Source organism: Myiozetetes cayanensis, unplaced genomic scaffold (genome assembly GCF_022539395.1).
Source record: "Myiozetetes cayanensis isolate MyiCay16 unplaced genomic scaffold, myiCay2020 scf2-11, whole genome shotgun sequence".
NCBI lineage: Eukaryota > Metazoa > Chordata > Aves > Passeriformes > Tyrannidae > Myiozetetes > Myiozetetes cayanensis.
Window position 1 is genome coordinate 7,960,767 of NW_026087411.1, and position 24,969 is coordinate 7,985,735.

The 24,969-nt window shown below is 38.6% G+C and overlaps 2 protein-coding genes across 3 annotated transcripts in view; one reads left to right on the forward strand and one right to left on the reverse strand.

Moving 5' to 3' along the window:
- MACROD2 (mono-ADP ribosylhydrolase 2) overlaps positions 1–24,969 on the reverse strand; it is a 1,470,694-nt gene that overhangs the window by 555,469 nt on the left and 890,256 nt on the right. The window lies entirely within an intron of this gene.
- Positions 1–24,969, forward strand: part of KIF16B (kinesin family member 16B) — a 132,283-nt gene that overhangs the window by 101,989 nt on the left and 5,325 nt on the right. For both annotated transcript variants that reach the window (XM_050314957.1, XM_050314958.1), the window contains one exon: positions 14,921–15,004. In XM_050314957.1, coding sequence (XP_050170914.1) covers positions 14,921–15,004 — 84 coding nt within the window. The remainder of the gene's footprint in view (positions 1–14,920; positions 15,005–24,969) is intronic.

Consider the following 24,969-nt stretch of genomic DNA (forward strand, 5'->3'; position numbering starts at 1 on the left):
GTTAATCCCCTGGGAATACTTTGAAAGGAAAAAGGATGAGGAAGCAATAACTTTGAGGTACTTGGCTTGCAGGGCTGGTGAGCCAGTTGCCATGTAAACAGTGAGCTCCTGGAGCTTAGGGCTAATTTGGCAGCAGAAGTCAGAAGCTTGTTGCATCAGAGCTGGCCTGAAGCTCTGCTGGTTTTACCACTGGATTTTCTCATTTGCTGGCATTAGTAAGTGTATATTTAATTAGTATGTAAGATTTAGGTAGTATGCTCACGTTGAATGCAAAGATCTGGACATTCTAGTGTTCAATTTTAAGTAGCATAAAGTACTATTACTATAAGTAAATAAATGCTTGTAAGATGATATTTTAAATTACTTTGTTCTGAAACCTGCAGTGCTTATGCCAAAGCCTTGATCCTGTGGTAACTGAAGCCACAGTCTGTTCACAAATTCATTTCTTGTTGACACTGATGTTTAGAAACCCTTGTGACCAAGAAGCAGTTTAAAATCATGGGTTACATGCACTGGAGGGAGCAGGGAGTAGCACGTAGTAATGAAAATGATGGGACAAATCTTGCTACAGAGGCTATCTCATTATTTTGGAAAGTTTAGGTTTGTTTGTATATTGATTCTCAATTCAGATTATTTCATGAAACCCTGTGATCCTTATGTTGTCTATAACAATACTTTAGGATTTGTTTCTTTGTTTGAAAATTTGATCCAGTGAAGAAATAAAATTGTTGATGTGTTCTGGCTGAACTGGAATGGTGTTTCTGAATATCTGGATATGAACTAGGAACTTTGAATTTTTTTTTCCATATAAGCCAATGTACTGCAGTTTTGTTTTGATACAGTGGAAAAGCATAGTAGGAGTCACAAATTTAATATGCCAACCATTGGACAAACACCAAGAATCTATAAACAGTCTGAAAGCCTTTTTTTTTTTTTTTCCTGGAAACTGTATATTGGGGCACAGATGAAAATGAAAGTTATTTGCAACATTGATGTGCTTGTAAATAGCAAATGCTGTGATGTGTATTAAAATACCTCTGGCAAAATTATAAGTATATATAAAAGTGTTTAGAAAATAGGTTTTGAAATATGAATCCTAAATTAATCTTAATTTTTACTTTCTAGCCTGGGACTTTGCTAGCTGGGTAATGTATCTTTCCATAAATATTGAAAGAAAAATAAAGTAGTAAGTTTGAGAACACCTCTCTGTGTATAAACCCTATAATACCATTATACAAGCATGTGATTATAGCCTTCAGCTTTATTCAGTACAAATTACAGTAATTATGGTATAGTTAATTTTAACATTCATATTCTTGTCACCTGTAACAGCCAGGAAATGCATACACAGGAAGCATATTTTGTCACATACACGTTTCCAGCTCCCGTTCCTAATTATATTATGTTCAGAGCATTCCTAAAGCCTGCAGGTTTATATAGGTAGAAGTTCCATATCCGCTCTAGTTTGCCACAGATGGGGTTTAAGTGGTAGATCCTTAAATGCTTCATCTGGCCTTTCTTTCTGCAACATGAGACCGCTGAAATTTTTAAAAGGAGTTCTAGGATTTTTTTTCAGTGTACAACTGAAGATGAGAACTTGTTCCCGTAAGTGAAGTGGAAAACATCACTGCTATCCATATCACGTAGTTCAGTGAAAGTTTGATTACAGGGAAATGTATGTATTCCACATGCTCCCTCTGAATTTGTAGTTGCTAACCAGGGCTGGAGCGTCTGAGACACAGCAAACCCCCCCAGTGCATTTGCTTCCAGCACGATACGCAATTCCAGATCTATTTCTAGTGGGAAAATTAATTCAGTGTGTGAATCGCTTGTCACAAAACTGAATCTGAATGTGCAAGAGCCTTGGGAAAGCCTGGCTTTGGGATTAACTTGTGATTGTTGTTGCTTTGGGTGCTAGATTTGTGCTTGGTAAAGGCAATTCGGCAGAAATACAGGTTTTCTCTATCTCTCCTCCTTTCCTTTCCTCCCCCTGGATTTTGGTTGTTGATCAGACCTGGTCTCTTTTGGTCTGTCCTGAGCAGTTAATTAAACCTGTGAGTTTCCAAACGGTTCTCTGGGAGAATACCAGTAGCTTTATAGGTCTTCTGATAGATTTAGGATGAGACAAGATTAACCAGCAGGCAAGCATCAAATGCCAGGTTTCATTGCTTGTGCTGTGCAAAAGTCTTGTGTATTAGTGACATAGAAATTGAAAAAATAGAAGCATTTGGAGAGGGGTGAATCCTCCTTCTCATTATTTACAAACCATTTGACAGAATAATTGCTTTGATTATTGGATAATCTGATTTTCAAGGCTCTGCTCAATTATCTAGTGAATTTGCATGATATCAAAATGTTCATGTTGTTTTATCAGTGAAACAGTTTCAGATGGATAACCTCTATCCATCTGAGACAGAAAAATACCTCTGAGAAGAACAATTCCTAGACAAAGTAGCTGGAGGTTTAGGTATGCTCAGTCATTACTTAGCTCCTCCTGCCTGCCTGTCATCTTGGGGGAGTGCCTTAGGCTACAACCTCGTATCTCTATTTTCTTCCTTCTTAGTGAAAAGCAGAGGGGATGATTGGAGCTTTTACTCTTTTTTTTTTTTTTTTAATGGTTGCCTTCCTTCAGAGGACTTTGACACATGTTCCATTAATCATTAGCTGTTATTGGCAGTCTCGCTGTCTTCCAAGGGTTTTGTGAAGAACAGCTTGTTCTTACTGTGTTGGTCAGGAATATGCTGCTAGATTAAGTAGACTTGACAGGTAAAATCCTTTTATTTCAGTTGATTTCAGATATGGTGACCCAGCTCTCACTCTAGTTTTTGTGAAAATGCCCAAGTTAATTTGGAACAAATACCTTAGATGGTAGAAAAAACTGTCTGGCTCCAACTGTGCTGCTGCCTGTTGTGTTTTTTCCTTACACATTTAGATTTTATTACTGACACAACTGCATATGTGAATGTGCCCGTGGCAGGGGGTTGGAACAAGATGATCTTTAAATTCCCTTCCAACCCAACCCATTCTGTGATTCTAAAACTAACCTTATGATTAGCAATTTTACAATCTACAAGAGATACTTTTTGTCTAAGGGTCTTTTATAAATAATAGTATATCATGTTCCAGCTAATGATATTTCAGACCCAATATCGGTGAAAATAGTATTGGTTTTCTTAATGAAAAATAACTTGACTTTAGAAGAAAGGAAGAAAACACATTTCTCAGGCCTGTGCAGCTGATAGTAAAGTTTCTAAGTGAGTTTCTAAAAACAGGTTTGTATTTACAGTGAGATCTTCTTATAAGGCTTTCAGGATGTTTTCTTGACTGCTGTAATGTAAATATATTAAAAAAAAATGTGGAAAGGTCTTCTACCATCTCTCTCTGCAACACACAGTGTACAGAAGGCTCCATCTTACAAGAGAGAATTGTCTATCCCTCTAAAGAGCCTAAAGCAAGAAAGCCCAAACCATGAAATTTATTAGACATCCCTGCATGACAAAAATCAATAAAATACAATCTCTTGTGGTTTAATATGAAAATAAACATAAAGAAGCAGTAGCTCTCAGCAAAAATATTGAGCTGCAGGTATAGAATTGAAGATGTCAAGAGAAGACTGAAAGCAGAGGATGTTGTCCAGTTTACTCTAGGACATATTTCAGAACCAAAGCCAGGAATAATAGTCTGGCCATGTCTGAAAAACAAAATTCAATATGGGAATACTGATGTGAGTGATGGTGAGGTGAAAAAGCACGTTTCTCATGAGTACCAAACTTTGGGACACTATGTTAAAATATTCAATTGATTCATGGTTGTCTATAAGTGGTTAAAATGCTGTGAATAATAAAAAGAATTAAAGGTGCAGAGTTTTGTTTGGCCAATTTCTTCTCTATTGAATTTATGATATTTTCTATCCTACTTAGCTCTAGGTACTGCTGGGTATTAATGATGCTTTAATGATTTGTGTTGTGCAGTGCTGTCAGCAGTGCAGGCTCTCCGAGGCTGTTTGAATGTGCACTCTTGTATTTTCCATTAAATACTTTGAATTTCTTTCAGACTACTTCTGAACACTGCATGTCCTAGTCTTATTGTGTCCTTTATGGGAAAAATTGCAGCAGAGCTTTAGCAGTGTTTTGAATCCTTAAATTACTCACTGTACATTCAAATCTAACTCCGAATTTATTTTTATTTTTAAATTGGGGAATAAATAGGGATACCTTTGCTTTTAAGTTCAGTGCTAACTTTTGTTAGTACCAGTATTGTAAAGTAATTGCAAATTACTGTTTTGCAGGGTTTTATTTACATAGGTAGAGTAGCATAATTTCCATTCTGATTGTACCTGAAGGCTCTTGTGTGCTATAATTCATTGTAAAGATGTCATAAAAAGAGTAGTAAAAAATTAATGTGGTCTTTTAGCTTTCCCCTGCTTTCCTGGGTTACTAAAACTTGTGTAGGTGGAGCAGCATCACTTGTACACAGACTCAGTGAAGTAGTGCTCACTGGGGACAAACACTGTAGCCTTCTAGATGGCATCTGATAGATGGGAATTGTGAAATTACTGACATGTAATCCAAACCCTAATACTTGCAACAGTTAAACACATCGCTGTTCTCTCCCCTGCCCTAAGTAATGAGCTTGACTTCAATACCATGGAATTTTCTTGGAGTGTGTCTCCGAGCTTTCCCTGTGTATGTGGTGTACACATAAGATCTTGCTTTTGAAGTATTTATCTTCAAGGGCTCGATCAAGAAATTTTATGGATAAACAGGATTTTATTGGAAAAAAAAATAAAAATATTCTCATCCAGCACCCTGACTCTGGAACCTCAAGAGCACTACTAAATAGGGTATTGCTCCTGGAACTGACAGTAACAGTGATATTTCTGTCTCCATAGTTGCTTTTTCTGCCCTAAACATTCAAAATCCTTTGCCAAGCAAGCTCCTGAAAATACATCTTTGAAGTTTATTACATTTAATTAGTTATCTGTCATTTTAAGCTTTACCTGCTGACAACAGTAATAGCGGAAGGAAAATCCCAGATTTGTATAAAGCTTACAGATAGTTTTTAATTCTGTGATAAAGCAGCTAGTTCTAAAGTCTGTAAGACTAGACATAAGTGAAAATTTATATATCACCTATGGGACTATCAATTACTGTTGGAGAGGGGACTAAGCAGTTCTTTTTAAGCTTCCCATTTGTGTACTTGCACTGCCTTTTCTCTGGTTTTATCATTTTAAATGACACAGAAGGCTGCCTAACTTCTTGTAATCAGTCCAGTTTGTTGTGGGAGTGACCACTTTATACCTCATAACAAATCACACTTAGAGGCGTGCTGCATGTTTGTTTGCAGGTGTATTTCTCTGTGACAGCTGTTCTTTAAGACCCTGAGATGTGCCATTAATTTTGAGTAGTCAGAAAGGCATCCGCCTAGTCAGCAGTAGAAATTATTGCTGCTCCTTGATGAGTTTTCATTATTAGCATTTCTCAAAGGCAAGGGTGACTGAAATTTATGGCGTCAGCCGGCCACACGAGACGGGGATGTTTCATAAACGCTGCCAGATGTCACTGAGATGAGCTCATGTGCAACAAGCAAATCTTTTTTGGGAAGAGCTGTTAAAACTGCTGTGGTGAATCCTTTTCTCTGAAGTGTTTCTGTTGCTTAAGTCAAATGATATTGTGACTTCTCAGGTGCAGTTAAAGTGGCCCCATGGCCACCATGGGGCAAGGCAGCCACAGCGAAGGTACTGGTTGATACATGGCCCACTTGTGCTGTTCCAACTGCCTTGACCTTGCTGGAAATCCCAGCAGGAAGGCAATGAATCAAATCTCAAATCGTTTTTGAGAGGAAAATAAACCCTGCAGAGAGCTCCAGAAAATCACTTTTTTTACCTTCTTTTTGAGAAGTGGGGTTTGAGTCGCACCTTGATGAAGATTGATTAACGTGTTGAGCTTTGAAGGCACGACCTTGCAAACCCAGCAGTCGTTATCATTTCTTGAAACAACTATCCAAGTACCGTGACCTGAGACTGCATGAAAAAGAAAAAAAAAGAAAAAAAAAAAAAAAAAATGTTTAGTTGGCAAAATCATGACCTAAAAATGTGGAGAGTATGTGTTAAACTTGTCCATAGGCTCTCTAGGTCAGCACATACCCTTGTCTTAGACCATGGTCTGCCATGCGATATGGATATTTTTCCACAAGAGAATTCTGTCTTGGGGCAAGAGACAGATGAACAAGAGAGCAAAATCAAGACCGCAATGGCATGGTATGTTGAAATTTTTTTCATTTTTTTTTTTCCCAAACACATCTACAACTCATATTTATTTTTATTTCGTTGTGACTGGTTTACCTCAGAGGTAATTCTGTCCTTTGACTGGTCTATGCTATTTCTGCACCATCTTATTCTGCCTTTCTACAGCCTGAATACAAAACTTTAAATATTTTCTTTGCCATTTGGGCCAATTTGTGTCTCTCTTGGCTGATAATCCTGGAGCTATGCAGGTAACAATTTATATGTAGAAAGACGCCTTGGCTATATTAGTTTCTGATTTTTATAAAAGCGATGAAAATCCCCAAAGTGCATAATTTTATAGAAATGTGCAAGGTTTGCATGAATTTTGTTACATCCTATGGCTCATTTTTATAGTTATTCTGTATTTAAATGCTATTGTACTGCTTATAATGGAAAAAACAATGAAGTAATTTGTCAATATTATATTGACTGTTGGTTTATGGCTCTATTTTGTTATGCTATTATTCTGAGTAACCTAGAATTTGCTTTAAGGAAAAGAAGAACACTCCTGTAATGTAAGGTAACTTTTTTTGGCTAAAGTTAATGTGATTTTTCTCAGTAGCAGAAGACAGACTAAATGGACTTAAAATGACACAATAAACCCTGGCTTCCACATCTCACCGTAGATAGAAAAATTCAGGTTAAGTCTAGGTCAGACTTAATCTTGCTAGTTTAAAAGAGGAACTTGGATATGAGAACTCTCAAACGTTTTTGATAATTACAGGTGATTGTTTAATGGGCAGGTGGGCACCATTCAAATTCAATGAGAAATCTCTGGTGTCTAATCCTATTCAGTCATTTTGCATCATCAGAGGGAGGTTTCATGGTGGTTCAGAGGAGGTCAATTTCTTCTTTGGTGTTCTTTGTCCCTCCTCAGAGACAGATGGGTTGAGATGTTCTTTGGAGAAACAATTATGCCTGTCTGAGGAAGAGAACTGGCAAAAGATCTTAAAAGTTCAAAGAGAATTACCCAAAAATAGAGACAGCAGAGCTGTGAGAGCTTGTATATCCTGAGAAGATGCTCATTTATTGGTGAATACAGAGATGATGGTGTGTGGAGGTTAGACACAGCATCCTGACTTTGAGGGGACTCACAACAGAAATGTATATATTTATTTATGGGAGGAAATGTATGTTCTTCTTGGCATGTCTTATTGCACATATTGCAGGGGAATTATATAGACAAGGTACCTATTTCTATATGGGTGATGTTCCAGAGATAAGTAGGAAAAAGCAAGGAGTTGTAGCCAGTCTATGAAGAGGGGGAAAGTGGCAGAATTGCTGTCCTGGCAGGTTAACCCTAGAAAGGTCTGCAGTGCACTCTGGCCTCAATGGGATATGTTCTGGGGGGGATAAAGTAGACCTGGCTCACTGGTCTGCTGGCACAAGGGACTGGCCAAAAAGCAACATGTAAACCAGGAGTTGCCCCTGCCAGCCAGAAATGCAAAGGTTAAACCAGTTCTGTGGTCAGGTAACCCTTTGGCACAGAGCAAAAAGGGTGGATAGCAGGAAGAAAGAGTGTTCTTATGTACATGGGGCAGAACAGATCCCTCTTAGAGAAAGGGCTGTGCCGTAAAGGGACCAGAAACCAAGTTGTGGTGGAATTTGTGTTCAGGAAATACCAGGGAAAAAACCAAACAAACAAAAAACAAAACAACACCCCCCCTAAAAATTCCAGTCCATCACTGCAATATGGTCTGCTCTTGCATTTGCTGACCAATTTATTTAGGATTTTGTCAGAGTAGACTCCCCCAAGGAAGGAGGGAGATGCTCGTTCCCTTGTGCGTGTTTGAGTGAGATCTGAGCACTGGTGCCTGTTGTAGCAGCAAGGAGAGATGACAACAGAAAGCTGTAAGCCTGCAGCTCTGATGGAGGAGCTGAGAGACAGCAGGGATGAGCCTTGAGCAGCTCCTCAGGTCTCGGAAACACTGCAGAGATCTTGGGAGCAGAGTCTGCTTCCCTCAAAAGATAGAGAAGGGCTGACTGTGTCAGGCTGGTATCAGGCACCCCTCTGCAGGGATCCTGAGCGTAGGAGGAAGGTTGTTTACATCCTTTTTCCCGCTCTGTTTCCTAGTCACTTGAGTTTTCCTTGCTTTAGGAGGTTATCCTTGTTTGTTTGTTATAATAAATTGTGACTTTTGTTGCTGCTTAAAAGCTGTTCAGCCTTCTCCAGGGAGCTCACTCCATTAGAAGGCTGACATGGGTCCACCTCAGAGCTTTGGCTGATCCTTGGTTGCTTGGATATGCTACCTCTGAGAATATCAAATCCCTTTCCCCTTCTGGCAGATAGCAGGGAGGAAGGATGGCAAATGGCCCAGTGGAGTAAGATAAAGAATTAGGTAGGTCATGCAGGAATGAGGGGAAGCATAGCATTAAAATAGAGGCAAGTAGGGAAGCTGGAAAGTGGGGGAAGAACATGAAGAGATGGAAAAAGTAAAGAGAAAATATTAGAAATGGAAGAGGAAAAGTAGGTGACAAACTGAATATCCAGAAAATAATCCCCTGGATATTCCCTGTCCTTGATTAGTTGATAATGAAAAATACCGGCTTTAATCTTTCTGTCCTCTGAGGGCATCACTTACCTATAGCATACATTTTGGGGGAGCAGGTGGTGGAGGACTATGTTACTAATTTTTTTTTAAAGGAGAATAAGTTTAGAGCTTTCCTCACTCAGCTTTAAATAGTTTGAGCTATATCAGCTGAAAATAGGTGTTTTTATAAGTTATTTTGTTGGTTTATTTTTTAGTGGATAGTAGTTCAAATGACTTATCTTTGATTTCCATCTTTTTTTTCCAGAATTTGTAAAGTGGCCTTTATTCATTAAGTGTTAACTTTTTACCTTTGCCTAATACTCTCTTATGAAATTCTGTAGAAAAGGTGGTTTATTTCAGCCAAAATACAAGTAAAAATATTGAAGTTAAGTTGGTTTTTTTTTCCCCTTGTTGTCAAATCCCTAAATACTTAGTGCAAGTTCCTGGTTAAGAATACAGCCTTTCTCCAATTTCTTTAGACTCTGGGAGTCTTAGTACATCTTGAGAAGTTGAGGCTTAAGTTACTTTGTTTAAACTTCAAAAAGTAAAAGTAGGACAGTTTTTTCTTTCATTACTCCCTGCAAAATCAAGTCAGGTGCAGCCACACTGGCTGCAAAATCGTGCCACATTCTTCTCTTTGATTTTTCTCATTTGTGACAGAGATTTCTGGTACAAAGGATCAAAAGTCACACATGCGCTTTGAAAAATGAGAAAATTCAGAGTTTAAAAGTAACATGAGAGTTAAAGACTGACTTTTTAATTTAATAGTTAGCATTTCCTTAATTTTCTCCTTTTCCCCCTTTTCCCCCCATTTAAATTTATCAAAACATTGAAGTACAAAGAGAATTGGGGATGAAAGATTAAAGATGACTCAGCCTCCATCAATGTCTGCCCTGTTTTTCTTCTTAAAAAAAAAAAAAAAAAACCACCTTTTACCATATTATAGGCACTAAAACACAGACTATACTGGCCAGAAATAATGAGATGTTTCAATCCTGTAGATTTTTGCTTGATGTCGGAAAATGGCACTTTTTTAATGTTTAGGGAGCATAACACTTGGAACAATTTCATGCTTCAGAAGTGACAAGCCTACATGACTGTATTATGTGGTATTTTACTTTGGTCCACTATATATTGAAATATCATCTGCAAAGTACTGTACAAGACTTTTTATTAACATGTTCTGTTCCGCTGTACCATAAAACCCCTGAACTGAATGAAATCCAGCAGGTCCCCAAGCAGACATAATGTCAGTGAAGAGTCTCCAACTGAATATAAGAGAAATTAAAGGACACCCTTCAAATGCTGATGGCTTTGTTTGTTCTAAAGGCCTTGAAATGAGAGTGCACCCCATCCCAGGCAGAGCCCTTTGAGGTATTTGGAGCCTTCATTTGCACTCTCTTGGTTTCCAGAAGGCCAGTCTCCAAATTTGCATCTCTCCCTGGGGCTCAGTAGTTGAAGGCTATGAAGTATGGTTTCATTTTAAAAGGGTATGTTGTTCCCAGAATCATAAGGTCAAAGAGTTGTATATAAGATAAAATAGGTGACTTGAAAAAGGGTCACTTGCTGTTCTGCCATCTGCTCTTACCAACCTTAAATGCCTGATGAAAACCTTATTAAAACCAGTATCCTGGCTGGAATGTGGGAGCAGTAGAGGAATCCATTCAGCTGTTTTACATTTACTAGAATAGCACTTACTGGGTATGAAGCACCTTCCTCTTGAGGACTGGACCCAGCAGTGTCTAAACTTGACTGTACCAAGTTACCAATAGTCCATTGTGGCAGGTAAGCATTGTTTCTTACAGATAAGATTGCTGAGACACAGACAAATAACATGCCCCCAAGTAATACAAGACCCAGAAATAAAGCACAGCCTTTATTTATTATAAAGAAATTAGGGAGTAAATTGCAAATGACTGTTTGCCTCTCCCTAAGACTGCTACTGCCTAGCAACGATTGCCAGATAGGATAAACATCATTAGCCGTAAAGTTTAATGTCTAAAAGACATTAGGCATGCTGATATGCAGTCTTGAGGTGTCTGTGTACTATTTTAAAATATATTATCTGGCCTTGCCTTTTGGGTCCAAGAGTAGCCCCAGCCTTGCCCATGGTATATATGCACACTCCTATGGATATAATGGAATTTGGGTTGCAGCGATGCTATAATGAAGTGTAGTGGGGAAATGCTGCTGCAGCCAAAATAAAAATTAGAAATCTTGCACGCTACATACAGAAGCTTCTCAGGAAATCATTCAAGCCCTCTCTTCCTGTCAGGCTGGGGAATATGCCTCTTAATTTCCCCTGACAGAAAACACATCACCTCATCAGCAGCTTTCGAAAACGACAAAACATCCCTGCTGAAAAAGACTGCCTGCCAAACGCTTCCATTGCCACTGCAGCAAGGGGGACAGGGAGGGGAGGGGTGTGCTTCAGAAATTTCATGGAAGGAGAATAATTTATCTTGCTACCTGTAGAGTCCCCCTGTTATCCCTTGCATTGCTGCAAAACGTTCATCTCGTAGTCAAGGTGTGACCCTTGAAGAATTAATTTGAGCCAGAGGGTACGCAACCATTTAATTCTGAAAGAATAATTTATACTCCTGAATCTGGATGGTGTGAAATTCTCTTACAGTGTTTGAGCCAAGACAAACGTCTCGGTGCAAAATCCACACCTGCAGATCTCTTACATATTTCAGTGCCAAAACAAAAGCGTCTCAGTCACACACTGTGCTGTGTGCATTAACCTGTGGCAGTGGTTATCTCATCTGAAGTTGCAGTGCAGTTTCTTAAAGGTGCTGTAGCATTGCTAATAATAAAATCTGAATTTATTGAAATATTTGCTACTGCACTTTGGCTTAAATGAGTAAGGTATTTTAAATAAACCTCAAAATTCTATTGAATCATTGCTTTTCTGAATCTCACACAATTACATTCAGAGTCTGTATATCAAATAATATATCAGGACAGAGAATTTTTATAGACCATTATTGTAGCATTAATCATTACTGCAGTATATTTGTATTGCTGGACTTTTTTCCATTTCTTTTCTTTATAAACCAAAATTGTGATGAGATGAGAATGTCACTGACTCAAAGTTATTCCTTTAATGTGTGGAAAAATGCATTGGTGCAAGAGTCCCACAAATATACAGAGTGATGATAAAACAAAGATCCATGGTGTCTATATATAAGCACACTACCTTTGGTAAATATAGTAATAGTGTATTTTTATATAAATATAGTACAATAGACCAGCTTCCTTCTACAGTGACATTTCAGTCACATAGAGGACTGCATAATTCACGTTTTCAAGCTGAGAAGTAGGTGGGAACTGGTACTGTCATGTCTGCATTAATTGTTTGTACAGCCTGAAACTCAAGCCTGCAGAGTTTTGAATGTCTCTTTTTCATTTTGGTGGGGATTTTACTCTTGGCATGTAGTGGAGTAGAGCCCATTGGAATAACTGAGGTGCTGAAGCGATGATGAAATTTATGGCTGGAGGATTTTCTATCCTATATCTGGGTGGTCATCTGTTGTATGGCACACATGGGCTCCGTATTTTATTTGTGAGATGGCAATCTGCCAATCATTTGGTTAAAAGAGGAGCCAGAAGACCCTTGGGAAAGTGTGAGACACAGGAATGTTCCAGCAGGCCCAAGGGTCTGCGCCTTCTCTAACTGGCCCGGTAAAAGTGCTGACTGCAGCAGATGATCAGACCTTTTAACATGAAGAATCCTTCCAAGTGACATATATGTCTGTATAGGTATATTCTGTATACACATAGGTGTCTTACAAACATAAGTAACTTACATGTAGTGTGTCATGAATAGCTCAGCACGTTGTTCTGATCTGGATGTGGTGGCTTTTGTTACATACGAAGCATTCAGATCCCCAGGTCTTGACCAGCAGTGAACTTATGATTTTCATTTAGGTACATGTTGTGACTTTGAATGTTTCAGAGCCAAATATACTGGTCTTTCTCTTGCATATTAAATTTATGCATGGTACTGATTTAAGAGTGTAGAAATATTAAAATCATGTGAGTAGCTGCTTTGGTTTGAAAGAGTTTAGCAAAACGTAGAAAATACAACTGTTTTTCTCCTAAGATATATCCAGAAAGCTAAGAGATTAGGAAAACGATTTACCCAGCCCAAAGTTGTGTGGAATCAGTCCCAAAATTCCTGTTAAGGTGAAACTTGATTTAGATAAAGAAATCATTCCTGATTTTAGCTGTAAGACCTTGCTTTGACTCTACAGAGTATGTCTGAGGATGTTGTAGCAGTAGGTTCATTGTGCAAATTCTTTTTTAGCAGACACTATTTTAAAATTCTATAATGAAAGTATTTATTAGCAAATAAATATATAAACAATCTCCCCAGGGCCGGGAGGGGATTGTGTGGTAATTGTTTTACCTTGCTTGTTTCTGGTAGTTAGAGGATGCAGTACTATTTAATAAAATACAGTTTCTGCAGGGGTGGGATTTTCAAGTCCTTGAAAATATTAGCACTTATAATCCTGTATAGGTGAAGAAGTGAGTAATGCAGTGAAAATAAGTCCCAAGGACATAATTATAGGATGTTATTTGGTTGTGTACTGCTTGTCCTGCCAACATGAAGAAGCAGGCACACTGAGATGGAATATGGTTGGAGAAATTTGAGGAATATAATTGGGACATGCTGGCAAAATTGATGCAGTGCAGACACCTCTCCATCTCCTCTGGTGCCCCTCATCTCTAAATCACTGATTTGAAGATGTCTAGCCATTTCTTTAAAATTATCCAATTTGGAGTTGAACCAGAGAATGAGAATAAATTATTTGTATTGCAGAATTCCTGTGTATTTTAAAGATGCTTACATTCGATGTTAATAATAGAGCTCCTCATTTAATTCAGTATATTGCTGCTCCTTGTAAGCAACCATAAATTCTCTACAGTCCTGTATGTGCTGATAGACTAGAAAATGATGCATCTTTTTTATTAGTTCAGTATCATCAAATAGCCAGGGGAATTCATGCAGGAGGCATTTTTACACAGGGCTTTCACCTGCAAAACAACTCCAGCAATGCCAATGGGAGATTGCATATTCCTGTCTCTTACAGTGAGTGCTGGGAAAAAATTGGGTTTGATGTGCTTTAAGTGCAAACATGAACTATGGGGAGAGGAACTGGCTTTCTCATGTGTTGTTCCAGCAGCAGTGGCTTACAGCAGACCAAGTTCATCGGTACTTGTTACCAACTCTCGAGTCTTTAGTGTGTTTTCCAGGTATAGCCAGCTGGAATTAGTTCAAACATTTTTTTTGTTGGTGTACAAGAAGGGCAGACAGTTCCCTCTCTCCCCCTTACCAGTTTTGCTTGCCGCAGTTTCTACAGGATGGAAAAAGAAATGAGGAGATTCTCTTCAGAAATTAAAGCTATCAGCTTCCAGTGTGGATGCACATTTGAATGGGATTGGGCTCCAGTTGAGTTACATCTCAAGGAGTCTCATTCCCCATCATCGTAGCTGCCAGCACAGTGTAAGTGCCTGGTTTCAGTCAGTCCTCACTGTGAGGGAAGAACTGGTAGTTCAAGGCACAATGAAAGGTTCAGGTCAGGTGTCAGCTGGAGTCCAGCAATGCCATCTTCCAGAGCATGACTGCAGTGATAGTTCTTAGGTCCAATGATCTTACATCTATGCTAGAACATAAGAAAAAACAAACAAATTACACAACAGCACAGCTAGAGACGACAATTTTTAAGAGAATGAATGTAGTCCTTTAAGATTCACAGAATTCCTGCGGAGATCTTTCTTACTTCCTCTTTGGAGCTATCACATCACATTCAGATTGCAAATTATTAATATTTATATGGGCAATCAGTGGCAGTCCAGTTCTCAAATTTTTTCTTTCAGTCACTCATTGATGACAAAACACGTTGTTATCTTAGGAGAACCACAGGCAAGATCGTACTAATGTCAGTAGAAACATGTAATGTGATATTTACTAGTAGCATATAGTGCAGCTCATGAGTATTTGGTGTTTTCTTCTTCCCAGTTGCTTTGTAGTTTAAAGAGGATTTTCTCATTTGAGTTTGTCAGTTCTGATGCCGATTCATCTTTTAATGTCTTCCAGCTTGCCACTTTAGAATTCCCTCCAAAGAAGCTCTTTGGAAACAAGGATGAACGAGTGATTGCAGAACGACGGAGTCACTTAGAGGTAATGCCAACTTTTTAACAGGCTTCTGCAGTGTGTTTAGGTGGAGTACTCTCTGCTTGACCAACAGAAACCATTCCCATATGGTCAACATTAAATAGCCTGCTTGTAAGTATTAAGTTACTTGCTGCCTCGTTTAACACAGGAGATGGCAGCAGTAGATTGCAAAGTAATGAAACATCTCTTAAAAAATAAATTACTCCTACTCTAAGAAAAAAAAAAAAGGCAACTCTTTAGAGATATTCATAGGAGGTACATTTATTTAAGGGGGAAAGGTGGTGGGTGAGGTAAGTGTTCACTGTAGACAGATGGTCTCTGTGCAAGACAAGATTAAAAAAATATATTGCTACTTTAAATGCAATTTGTTAGCTGAAGATTTACTTATTTTATCATAGTTACTATATCCGAATACCTCATGACAGAAGGAAAGCGGTATTTAGGCATCTCTGAGTTTTATTTTGTAACCCAGCTTTCTGAATGTATTCTTTTTCTTCCAATTAATTTTAAAAATTAATTTTATTGTGGACAAGGTTATTGAGTTTGAGGGTTTGAGTTATTTTGCTGGTTCTGCAGTGCCGTGTGGATGGCATAATTTTGAACTCCTATCACACATTAGGTCTTTATATTCCTATGTTAATGCATGTTTTATTGCAGCCCAGGGGCAGGAGGTGGGGTTTTGGGAAAGAAGAAGAGGCGTGATCAAAGACTAAACTATACACCCTGCAACTATATTGTAGTCACATGGGGATTACTTGATCATGCAAGTCATTAAGAATTATATTCTTTGTAGAACTAAAATAGCATTAAGTACAGCTTTAGAGAAATTAATATAAAAGTAAATTGCTTACAACTGGAATCTTTCCTTACATGTTTTGAATTTTTTCTACGTACCTCACCTTTTCTTTGATCTACCAACAAAACATCCTCCCACTGACTTTTGATGTGAGGTTGTCTTACATGGAGCATAAAATGTAATATTTTTCTCTTTCACGTCCTCAATATACGGCATAAAGACATGGCCACATTCCAGTCTACTACTCAATTTACATATTTTTGTACCAGTAAGAAATTTAATCCTTTAATCTTTCTGACCTTTCATTGATTTAATAACAGATTTTATTGTAATGTTTCTAATGTTAAAACTGCTGTGCATAGTGATGCTTTGATCCTAGTCATGTAGTACTTACAGCTCTCTATATAGCCAGGTTTAACTTCATGATTAAATTGTATCTATTTTAACTAAATTAAGTCATTAAAACCTCATTGCCTATATATTTTGCAAGCATAATGATATATGACCATTGTTCACATGAATATATTTTGCCATATGCCACTTGGCCATGCCACTCAATAGTCCTGACAAATCACTCAGTGGTGAGGAACTAAAGATGCCCTGTGGCTAAGGGGAAGTTAAATAAAGAGAACAAGGAGCCAAGCAAATGTTACTAACGTTGCCATGAGGAATTCAATGCCACAAGCTGATCAAAATCCCCCTAATGTCCAGATCTGTAATCATGGTATTTTCTTTTCACTGCATATTTAGCAGTGGTTTGCTGTGGCTTTGCCAACAGCTGGAAAGTTTCAGTTCACATAGCTGCAGCCTCCTTGGTGAAGAGTAAGAGAGACCACCTAAGCAGTGATGGTTTCCAAAGTCATGGAATGTGTTGAAGGCTCAAAGAACATCTTGAGTTGTGCTGTGAAAGTGGAAGTTCTGTTGTGATAGTGGAAGTGGCACAGGCACCAATTCTGTTTAAAATGCTGTCTTTTCCTGCCTTGTGGTTTTCAGTCCAGTATGAACCTTGAGCACACTTCAGTGGCTAACTGGAAACTAAATGCCTCTGTGAGGGAGGTGGTTTCTTGGTGTTTGGACCACAGCCCATTTCTCATGTGGGAATTTGATCAGGAAGAAGGTGAGAGCATTAGACCTTGGTATCAAACAGAAACATGGCCTGTGCTCAGCTGGCTTTAATACCTGATCCTGTACCTTGATTTGCTGAAAACCCTTTGCAATCTCTTTCAAGCCTCACAGATGATGTGTTGGTATGGTTGTAGTAGAGTATAAAAACTTATATGGTTGTTCCACTTGGTTGGTCAAGAGCTGATGGCTAAAACAGCATTTTTAGAAAAGGCAAAGTACAGCTTCCAGTCCAGCACAAATGTATAATCTTTTTCAACTTCTGAGCTGACTTTACTGACCCAAAAGAAATGACAGCTTGACAAATATGAGTCAAATAAGTGTTTGAACAAATATTCTGTATTGTAAGATCATTAGTAGAGCTGTTATCCTGGTGGTGGATGATAAAGAAATTACTCTTCCATTTTTTACATTAGGTGTTTCATACATCTTCAGTAGGCTGGGACTTCATGTCATTTTTCCTGAACTTTTTGGATTGCAGTAGCTTTGGCTAATCCAGTGCTTCCCACAGGTCATCTCTGAGCAACTGCAGTTTTCCTTGAGCTTAATTAGATTTGTCCAAAACATTCTTCGAAGGACACTTTAGGAAGAGTTTAGTTTTTTCTACTCATCACCTCTGTGATTCTTGCCACAGTGTTGACAACAGCAGTGGGGTTTATGATACATTTCAAGGCTACTGCACTCAGGGGGGGCTGGCTCTGGTAGGGTTTGCTTTGTTTTGAGGTTGAGATGTAGAGGAACCTTATTTCAGCCTGCGATTAGAAGTGGGCATATTATGTCATAATGGAGATGAAATTACTCAGAGTAAAAGAATCCAGAAAGCCCCAAATTATGGGTATTGTGATTTTTAAATCACAGTAAGTGCAAAGTTTATGTAAAACATTAAGTTCTTTTATTTATCCTAGCTGATACAAATGCTTGATAACCAAAAAGCTTCACAATGCCTTGTTTTTAGGAAAGCACATTATGTGAGTTATTTTTGTGTGAGGCGAAGCTGAGAAGTCATCTTTGATCTCCAGCATGATATGTAGTTGCAGTGTAAACACTTTTGCTTTGGTGTTTGTTGGTATAATATCAAATCTTTTGAGCTATATCTTACATTGCCATAGAGGTGTGGAAAAATAATGTGCAAGTTTGCACAAAGGTTTTTGCCTATACATCTGAAGAGAAAACACCTAAATTGTATTTAAAATTACCTACCCAAAATACCCCATTGCAATCTATTAATTTAGTATTTCATCAGGGACCTGTTGCAGGGCAAAACTCTGAATTAATTGTTCCGCAGTTTAAAGACTGTAATTTCACTTCAGAGCCAACCTTGCTTGATTAAATCCGCCTTAAATGAAACAGCCAAGAATTCTTTTGATTAAAGTTAATGAACAGAAGTTAGTGTGTATCTACCCTTTCATGCAATTAGAAATCAGTAGATAAGAGTATAGGATCCTTTTTTTTAAGTGAATTCAGATGATGTATATCCTATTTTTCGTAATTTTTAAGCAAAAACTTTGTAAAGGCAACACTTGTCATGAGAAATACGTGAGTCAGTGAATGTATCTGTTCCTGTTTTAACTGCAAAGTATCTTTTATTCTTTAGTGAGTTGCTAGATCTGTGAATGACAGTAAAAAGAAGTTTTCCTGAAATCCCAGCTTCTTTGGATACTGCAGTTCTGTATCATATGATCCCCCGGTTTTGTTTTTTTTTAATTCTTTTTCTCCTAGACTCATGCTACATCAAATTTTGTAGGATCACATACATCTTCCTGGCATTGCCTCTGCTCTTCTTTTTTCTTGGTACTTTGAACCTCTTTAAAAATAGAGACGTGCTTGATTCATTTAAAATTAATAATACAATTGTCCTTAACCTCCTCAGTTCCTGGTGCCTGCTGATGAGGATTTCAATGCTAGGTGTTAAGGCAAGAGGCAGAAATAAATCTTGAAGGAGCTGCATAATGCAACTTAGCTGTCCAATCTGTAGCACTGGCTGGGGAGAGTATTCTAGATACTGAACTGGCTGAAATGTTGCTGTTACCTTCAGTCAAAATTAGCCTTCCAAAAGCAGATTAACTTAGAAGCCAAGTTTGGTTTTCAGTTTGTATTTTCGCTTGAGTTCCTTTGGAGGTGACGATTTCTAGGGTATTTTTGATGTAACGATCTAAAGTTAGCCATGCCATCCTTCCATTTTAAAAGTGACAGTCTGCTGGCTTTTAATGGCTCCAGGAATCTGGTACTTAAGGAAAACAGGAAGTAATGAAAATAGCACCTTTTGTTGAACTTGAATTCATTTTTGTTATTTAAATGTCTTATTAGTTTTCAAATTAACACCTTGGTTGGCAACCAGCAAAAGAAACATCAGAGGATAAAAAAACCTCAAAATACTTGTTGACAAATTTGGGCAAAAGAATATTCAAGTCTGCCAGAGACCTAATTTCTTGAGGTTTTCCTTGCAGTCATGAGGACAGAGTCATTTAAATGATTTTAGATGACTCATCATCTGAATATTCAGTATGAACTCCATTAGCACATCCCACTGGCTTTTGTCCCACAGCCCCATCCCTTAATACGTTTAACAACCTGCTTCATTCTAGTTACAGGTGAATTGATATTTCTATTGCAAAAATTCTATCAAGTGAGGTTGGGGTTACCATTGCTGTTTGACTTTATTTTTTTTTCCCTGACTGATTCCAGTCACAAAGACTTTTCAAAGCTACCCTATACATGTTTGTTCAAAGTGATTATTGAAAGGAAATTATTAGACTCGGGTATCAGCTTACAACAGCATCCCTAATACCAAAGCTTTTTAAAAGGAGCTTTAAAGGCAGCTGCTCACCAGCCTGGCTCTTACAGATTGAATGTTTGCTTCTGATAGACCATTTGTAAATACTGTTCTTAGCAGCATCTAGATTAGATGGACTTCAGTACACGTTCACAATACATTTGGTAATCACTGGAAGATAAAAGAAAGCTCTTCTTTTTTTTTTTTTTTTTTTTTTTTTTTTTTTTTACAGACATGAATGCACACCAGAAATGACTGCCAGTGCAAAAGCAAACTGCTGCAAATGCTGGTGTTTGATAATCCTAGAGAGGCTTGTTTCATACCCGTAGTCTGAACTACAGAACGCAGTATCTCGGAGTGATGGTTTTAATTTCCCACTAGAGGATCAGGGTAGGAAAGAGCATAGATGCATCCACAAAGATAAGAGGGTGTGTGGTTGGGCCATATTGTGAATATCAGTTATATGAAATCCATGTCATAGATCGTTTTCTGGTTTAGGTACAGTTAGTCTTAGCACTAAGTGCCTTTCATAACCTCTAGTAACCGCTGAAAAATTTAAGAGCAAAAATAACTGCTTTTCAGCAACAACACTGAAGTCTTGCCTTGCCTGCAGACAGTAAGACTTTGCATTTAGCCATCTGAGAGCAATTCCACACGTCGGGTCCCCATCCGTCAGTGCTCATGGCTTTTCCTGTTTTGAAGCATCAGCCCTCAAAAAAGTTGCAGCTTTCAGCAGTGAAGCATTTAATCTTTTTGGGGGTGATTCTTCTTCTTTTGTGAGACCCAGTTGGCTTCAAAAAGTGAATAAATACAATTAATTTTACTTATTGATTACAGTCACTAGATACAAAGAAGCAGAAATTAGGGCTTTGCGTAGGTCAGCAGTTGATCCCATACCAATAAAATGTTACTTTGATTAAATACCCTAGACTCTCAGCCAGGCCCACAGCAATACAAGACATTATTCTTATAATAGGAACAGATGATAAAGGTGATTATTTAGGAGGAGTGAAAGCCTGGGGTTATGTTCTGGATGAGTTAATTTTAAGATCTGGTCCAACAAGCTATTGGATGCGAAAAGAATGGTGAGTGTAAGCAGCCCCGTGGTCCCATTTGCTCAAACTCAAGACCTTATTCATGATTTGCAAAACCCCATTTTGCAGAGTTTGCTGTAGGTAACTTAGCATAATATACTTTCCCCTTAACAAGAATTTTGGGGTTTCTTTACCTTTATCCTACTTCATATCCCTACATCAGAAATGGTCTTTTGTGATCAGATATTTATGTCCATTGCAACCAAAGAATTAAATAGGATTTGCGGTTTGGAGGCCTTTGTGGTTTTTTCTGTCCTTTTTAGATATTTCAGAGTATCAGGAAATAAGGAGGTATGTTTATCAAGATTTAGTAAGTTTAGAATATGTGACATCAAATAGTTTGAGCTTCAGTTTAGCTCCAGATCTAATGTGTTTTACTGTCAGGTCAGAATAAATTGTCCAATATCCCCCTACAAATCAAGTTTTGAAGTTGTGTACCTTTATCTCGGTCTCCAGTAATGGCTCTCCACATTCAGATGCGGGCAGATGAATAAAGGGGGTGCTCAGCCAAGGACACTGGGTTGAACTCAGTGCTATCCCTTTTCAAAGCCTGCACATCAGTCATCCTCCAGCATCTGATTTCACCAGAGGAAGCAGAGGGTGATGCATGTCAAGTGCTTTGGTAGCTGTTTGCCAAGGCCACTCCAGCAGACGACACGCTGTCGCTGCCGGCCCAGGGATGCGTGGTAAATTCAATCCTGTTGTTGTTCTTTCTGAATAAATTTTGGCAGGACTTGTTTTGACTTGTGCTCTGGAGAAAAGATGAGTTTCCTTCACTGGTCAGGTCTGTTTTGATCCTTTTCAATACAGCCACTCACTTCCGAAAGACGACTCACACTGATGGAGCACCTGTAAATCATAGCCCTTGCTGCCTTTTTTTTTTACTTCCCTGCCAGCCTGCAATCCAGTTTTGATTGGAGCTGCCTAAAGCCAATAAATATAAGCTTTTAGCATGCAGACATTGTAAGAAATATGAAGTCCTGTGGATTTTAAATGAATTTCAGGCAGAATAAGATTGTAATTTGGGATGTAGACCGTCTTCAGAAGTTAATTCAACTGATGTGGCATAATAGTAATTCAGCATAATGTGCTCATGCCATTAGACTTGCACAGAAAAATGCTCCAAATAGCTATAATGAATAGTTTGGATTTTGAAAACCTGGGAGAGCAATTTCACCTTGAATCATAACTGGCATCTCTCAGAATACATGTACATTAAGAAAATTCAAAAAGGTGTATGAATTCCAGTAAATTTCAGTACCACCTTGGGTAAAATTAAGTTTTAGTGGCAGTCAAACACTTCTGGAAATGTAGTGGTAAAATCTCCTTTCACCTGTACAGCTGTGGAGGAAACTAACCCTGATTCATGGAATCTGCATTATGCTCTGCATGAAAAACATAGACAGACTTTCCCAAGGGGATAAAAATGTAAGTTCTGGTGGTTTTTTTAATGGAATTTAGGCTGGTTAAAGAGCTTGATTCTTACCTGCTTAGTTCCAAAGTCATTTAGGTACCTCTAAACATGCCCAAAGGAGTGCTGTGTATGGTATTGCTGCGTCTCTCTCTGCTTTGGGTAAAGTCCAGTGTTAGTGCCACTGCAGAGACAAGAAGTCAAGTCTCCATCATTCAGTTTTGTAGCTCCAACAGCGGCAATGGCTTTCAAAGTAAAATTCTGGTTTTATAGATCCAGCATTTACAGCCATGTTAACATTTGTGGGCTATATAGGTAAATCAATTCACTAACAAAAGAGCTACATTACATTTTTGGTAGGAGCTTGCAGTCTCACCTCCTCCCATCTAGCTCCTTAGCAAAGAAGTTCAGTCCAACAAGCTAAGAGCTTACATATGTGTGTCACAGTCAAATTGGTAAGATATTTGCTAGTAAATCAAAAAACCCAACCTAGCATAATTTGCCACACTTTCATAATTTCTGTGAAGAGATGCTCCTAATGTAGAATTAGTTTTGGATGGAAATTGGTGTGTGGGGTGGAGTTGTACATGCAAACACACAGGGTAAGGTGATACTGATTGAGATGTTCTCCATCTATCTATTTATTTATTTATTTATTCACTGACTGCTAGGCATTACCTGTAAACAGCCCTGCTTCTGATTAGACCTAATCAAAGTGAGCAGGAAGGGTTTGATTAAAACGAGCCAATCCTTTATTCTCAGCTTGTGTTAATCCAGCAGTGAGCCTAATTAATGCCTGTCAATCTGAAGCAAATAACCCCCCCTCCCTTTAGCATGATGACTAACACGGTGGTGACTTGTCATTTTCAAACATGTGAATCTGTCTGTTCTCCTGAGAAATCTCTTTGTCATGTATGACTCAAGCAAGGTCTCTGGTACGTGGGACAGACACGTTCTGCAGGCATTTGTCACCTCTGGCTCCTCAAGGAGGCTTTGCACAGCTTTGACAGTGTCTAGTACTGCAGGTTTTTTGTAAGGAGAACCCAGCCATCCTGGTCTTTCAGCAAAAGATAATTGGTCTGGGTGATCCTGTCAAGTTTTTCCACAGAAATAAGATCCTTCAGGCACCAGGTAGTCTCCCAGGCAGTAAGTATTTTTCTCATTGCTCTGATGAAATCACAGCTGCACAGAATGACCCTAAGGGTGTGTGCAGGAGATAAATGTGTGCAGATCCAGAGGTGACATTAGGGACTTCCTGAGGGGCCTGAAATATCACTTGAGATATTGAATATCACATGCTATTCCTCTCACATACTTTACTCAAATCTGCTTTATGGTGTCTTGCAATGTATGTCAAGGTGTTGAGGAAAAGAATTGAAGGTTTGTGTTTTCTTTATTAAAATAAAAAAAAAAAAAAAAGAAAACCCCACAGAAGACCAAAATGTTTCTGAGCAAGTTCTATCTGGTGAGTGGAGAATTGATAAGAATCTGGAATTGGTGGAGGTGAAGGTATTAGTTGTATCTAGTTGTAGGAGGAGCCTGCACAAAACACGCCAGTTTGGACAGCTTGAATACGCCCTGCTGTGTAATGTCAGGTATATTTGGCATAAAAGAAGCTGCTCCTTTGGAATTCTGTTCGTAAAAGAACTTCTTGTATTGTGGCTAATGGCCTTCCTTGTCCTCCACACCTGACCCTGATAATCCAGTCCTGTGTGGTGGTGGAGATGTGTTGTGTGTGCTGGATGAGGCGGAGCTGGCTTGGCTTGCAGCCCTTTTCCTAAGGATTCACATCTTCTTCACTCCAGTCCTACCTTACCTCACTGTGCAGTGTCTTAATTCCCTCTGACTTTTGCCAGTAAGCAAAGAACAAAACACAAAGAAGTGGTAGATCAAATGAGAAGTTTGAATCCTATTTTTCTTGGTAAGTTGTATATTTTGTCACCGTGTTCTGTATAAAACATCTCCCCAGACAGGGCCCTTTGCCAACCTGAAGTCTCTGTGGGACACCATCACCTGTCAGTACCATTTCAGCCCAGCTTTGTTTTTGTCAAAAGGCTGTACTTAGTGACAATAGCTGGCACTTCTGCAGTGTTTGGTATTTGAAAAACCACTCTGGAAGTAATTTTTTTCTCTTCAAGACATCAATGGAAAGGTCTAAAATAGAGAAAGTTGGTTAATTTGGAGAAGGATCCCCAAATATTCACTTTTCCTTTGCTGTGCCCAAAAATTACTTTCTAGGAGACAAAGGCATTTCTGCATTCCAGCAGGCTCCCTTTGCATGCCTTGTCTTCTAAACATCCTTATTTTTGTGATCACAAATTAGAAGCGAAACATGTGCCTGCCTGTCTGCTAGTTTTGAGATACAGTCTTCCTCAGGAAGATCTGACTTTGCAAATACCTAATTACAGCACAATGTGGTTTTTTAGAGTCAAGGAATATGCTTCAATCTGTCTGGTTTGGGGTGGTTTTTTTTTTTTTTTGGTAATCAGATTCCTATCCTATAGAAAACAGCTGTGATACCTGCGTATGCTTTGCTCTATGAATAATTCAAATCAAGGTCTGATTTAAAGCCTGCAGCGCTTAGCACTAGTCAACAGAATAATTATGTGATTGGTGCTGAGAGGAACAAGCATCTATATTAAAGGGGGAGAGGAGCCTATGCTAGAAGTTAGATGAGCAAGTTAATTAGTCCTGCCTCTACCACCAGTGACCTTCGGTGACCTTGTGGTAGAGCTTTTGACTGTCACATCGATGCGGAGGTGTTGAGAACGTGGT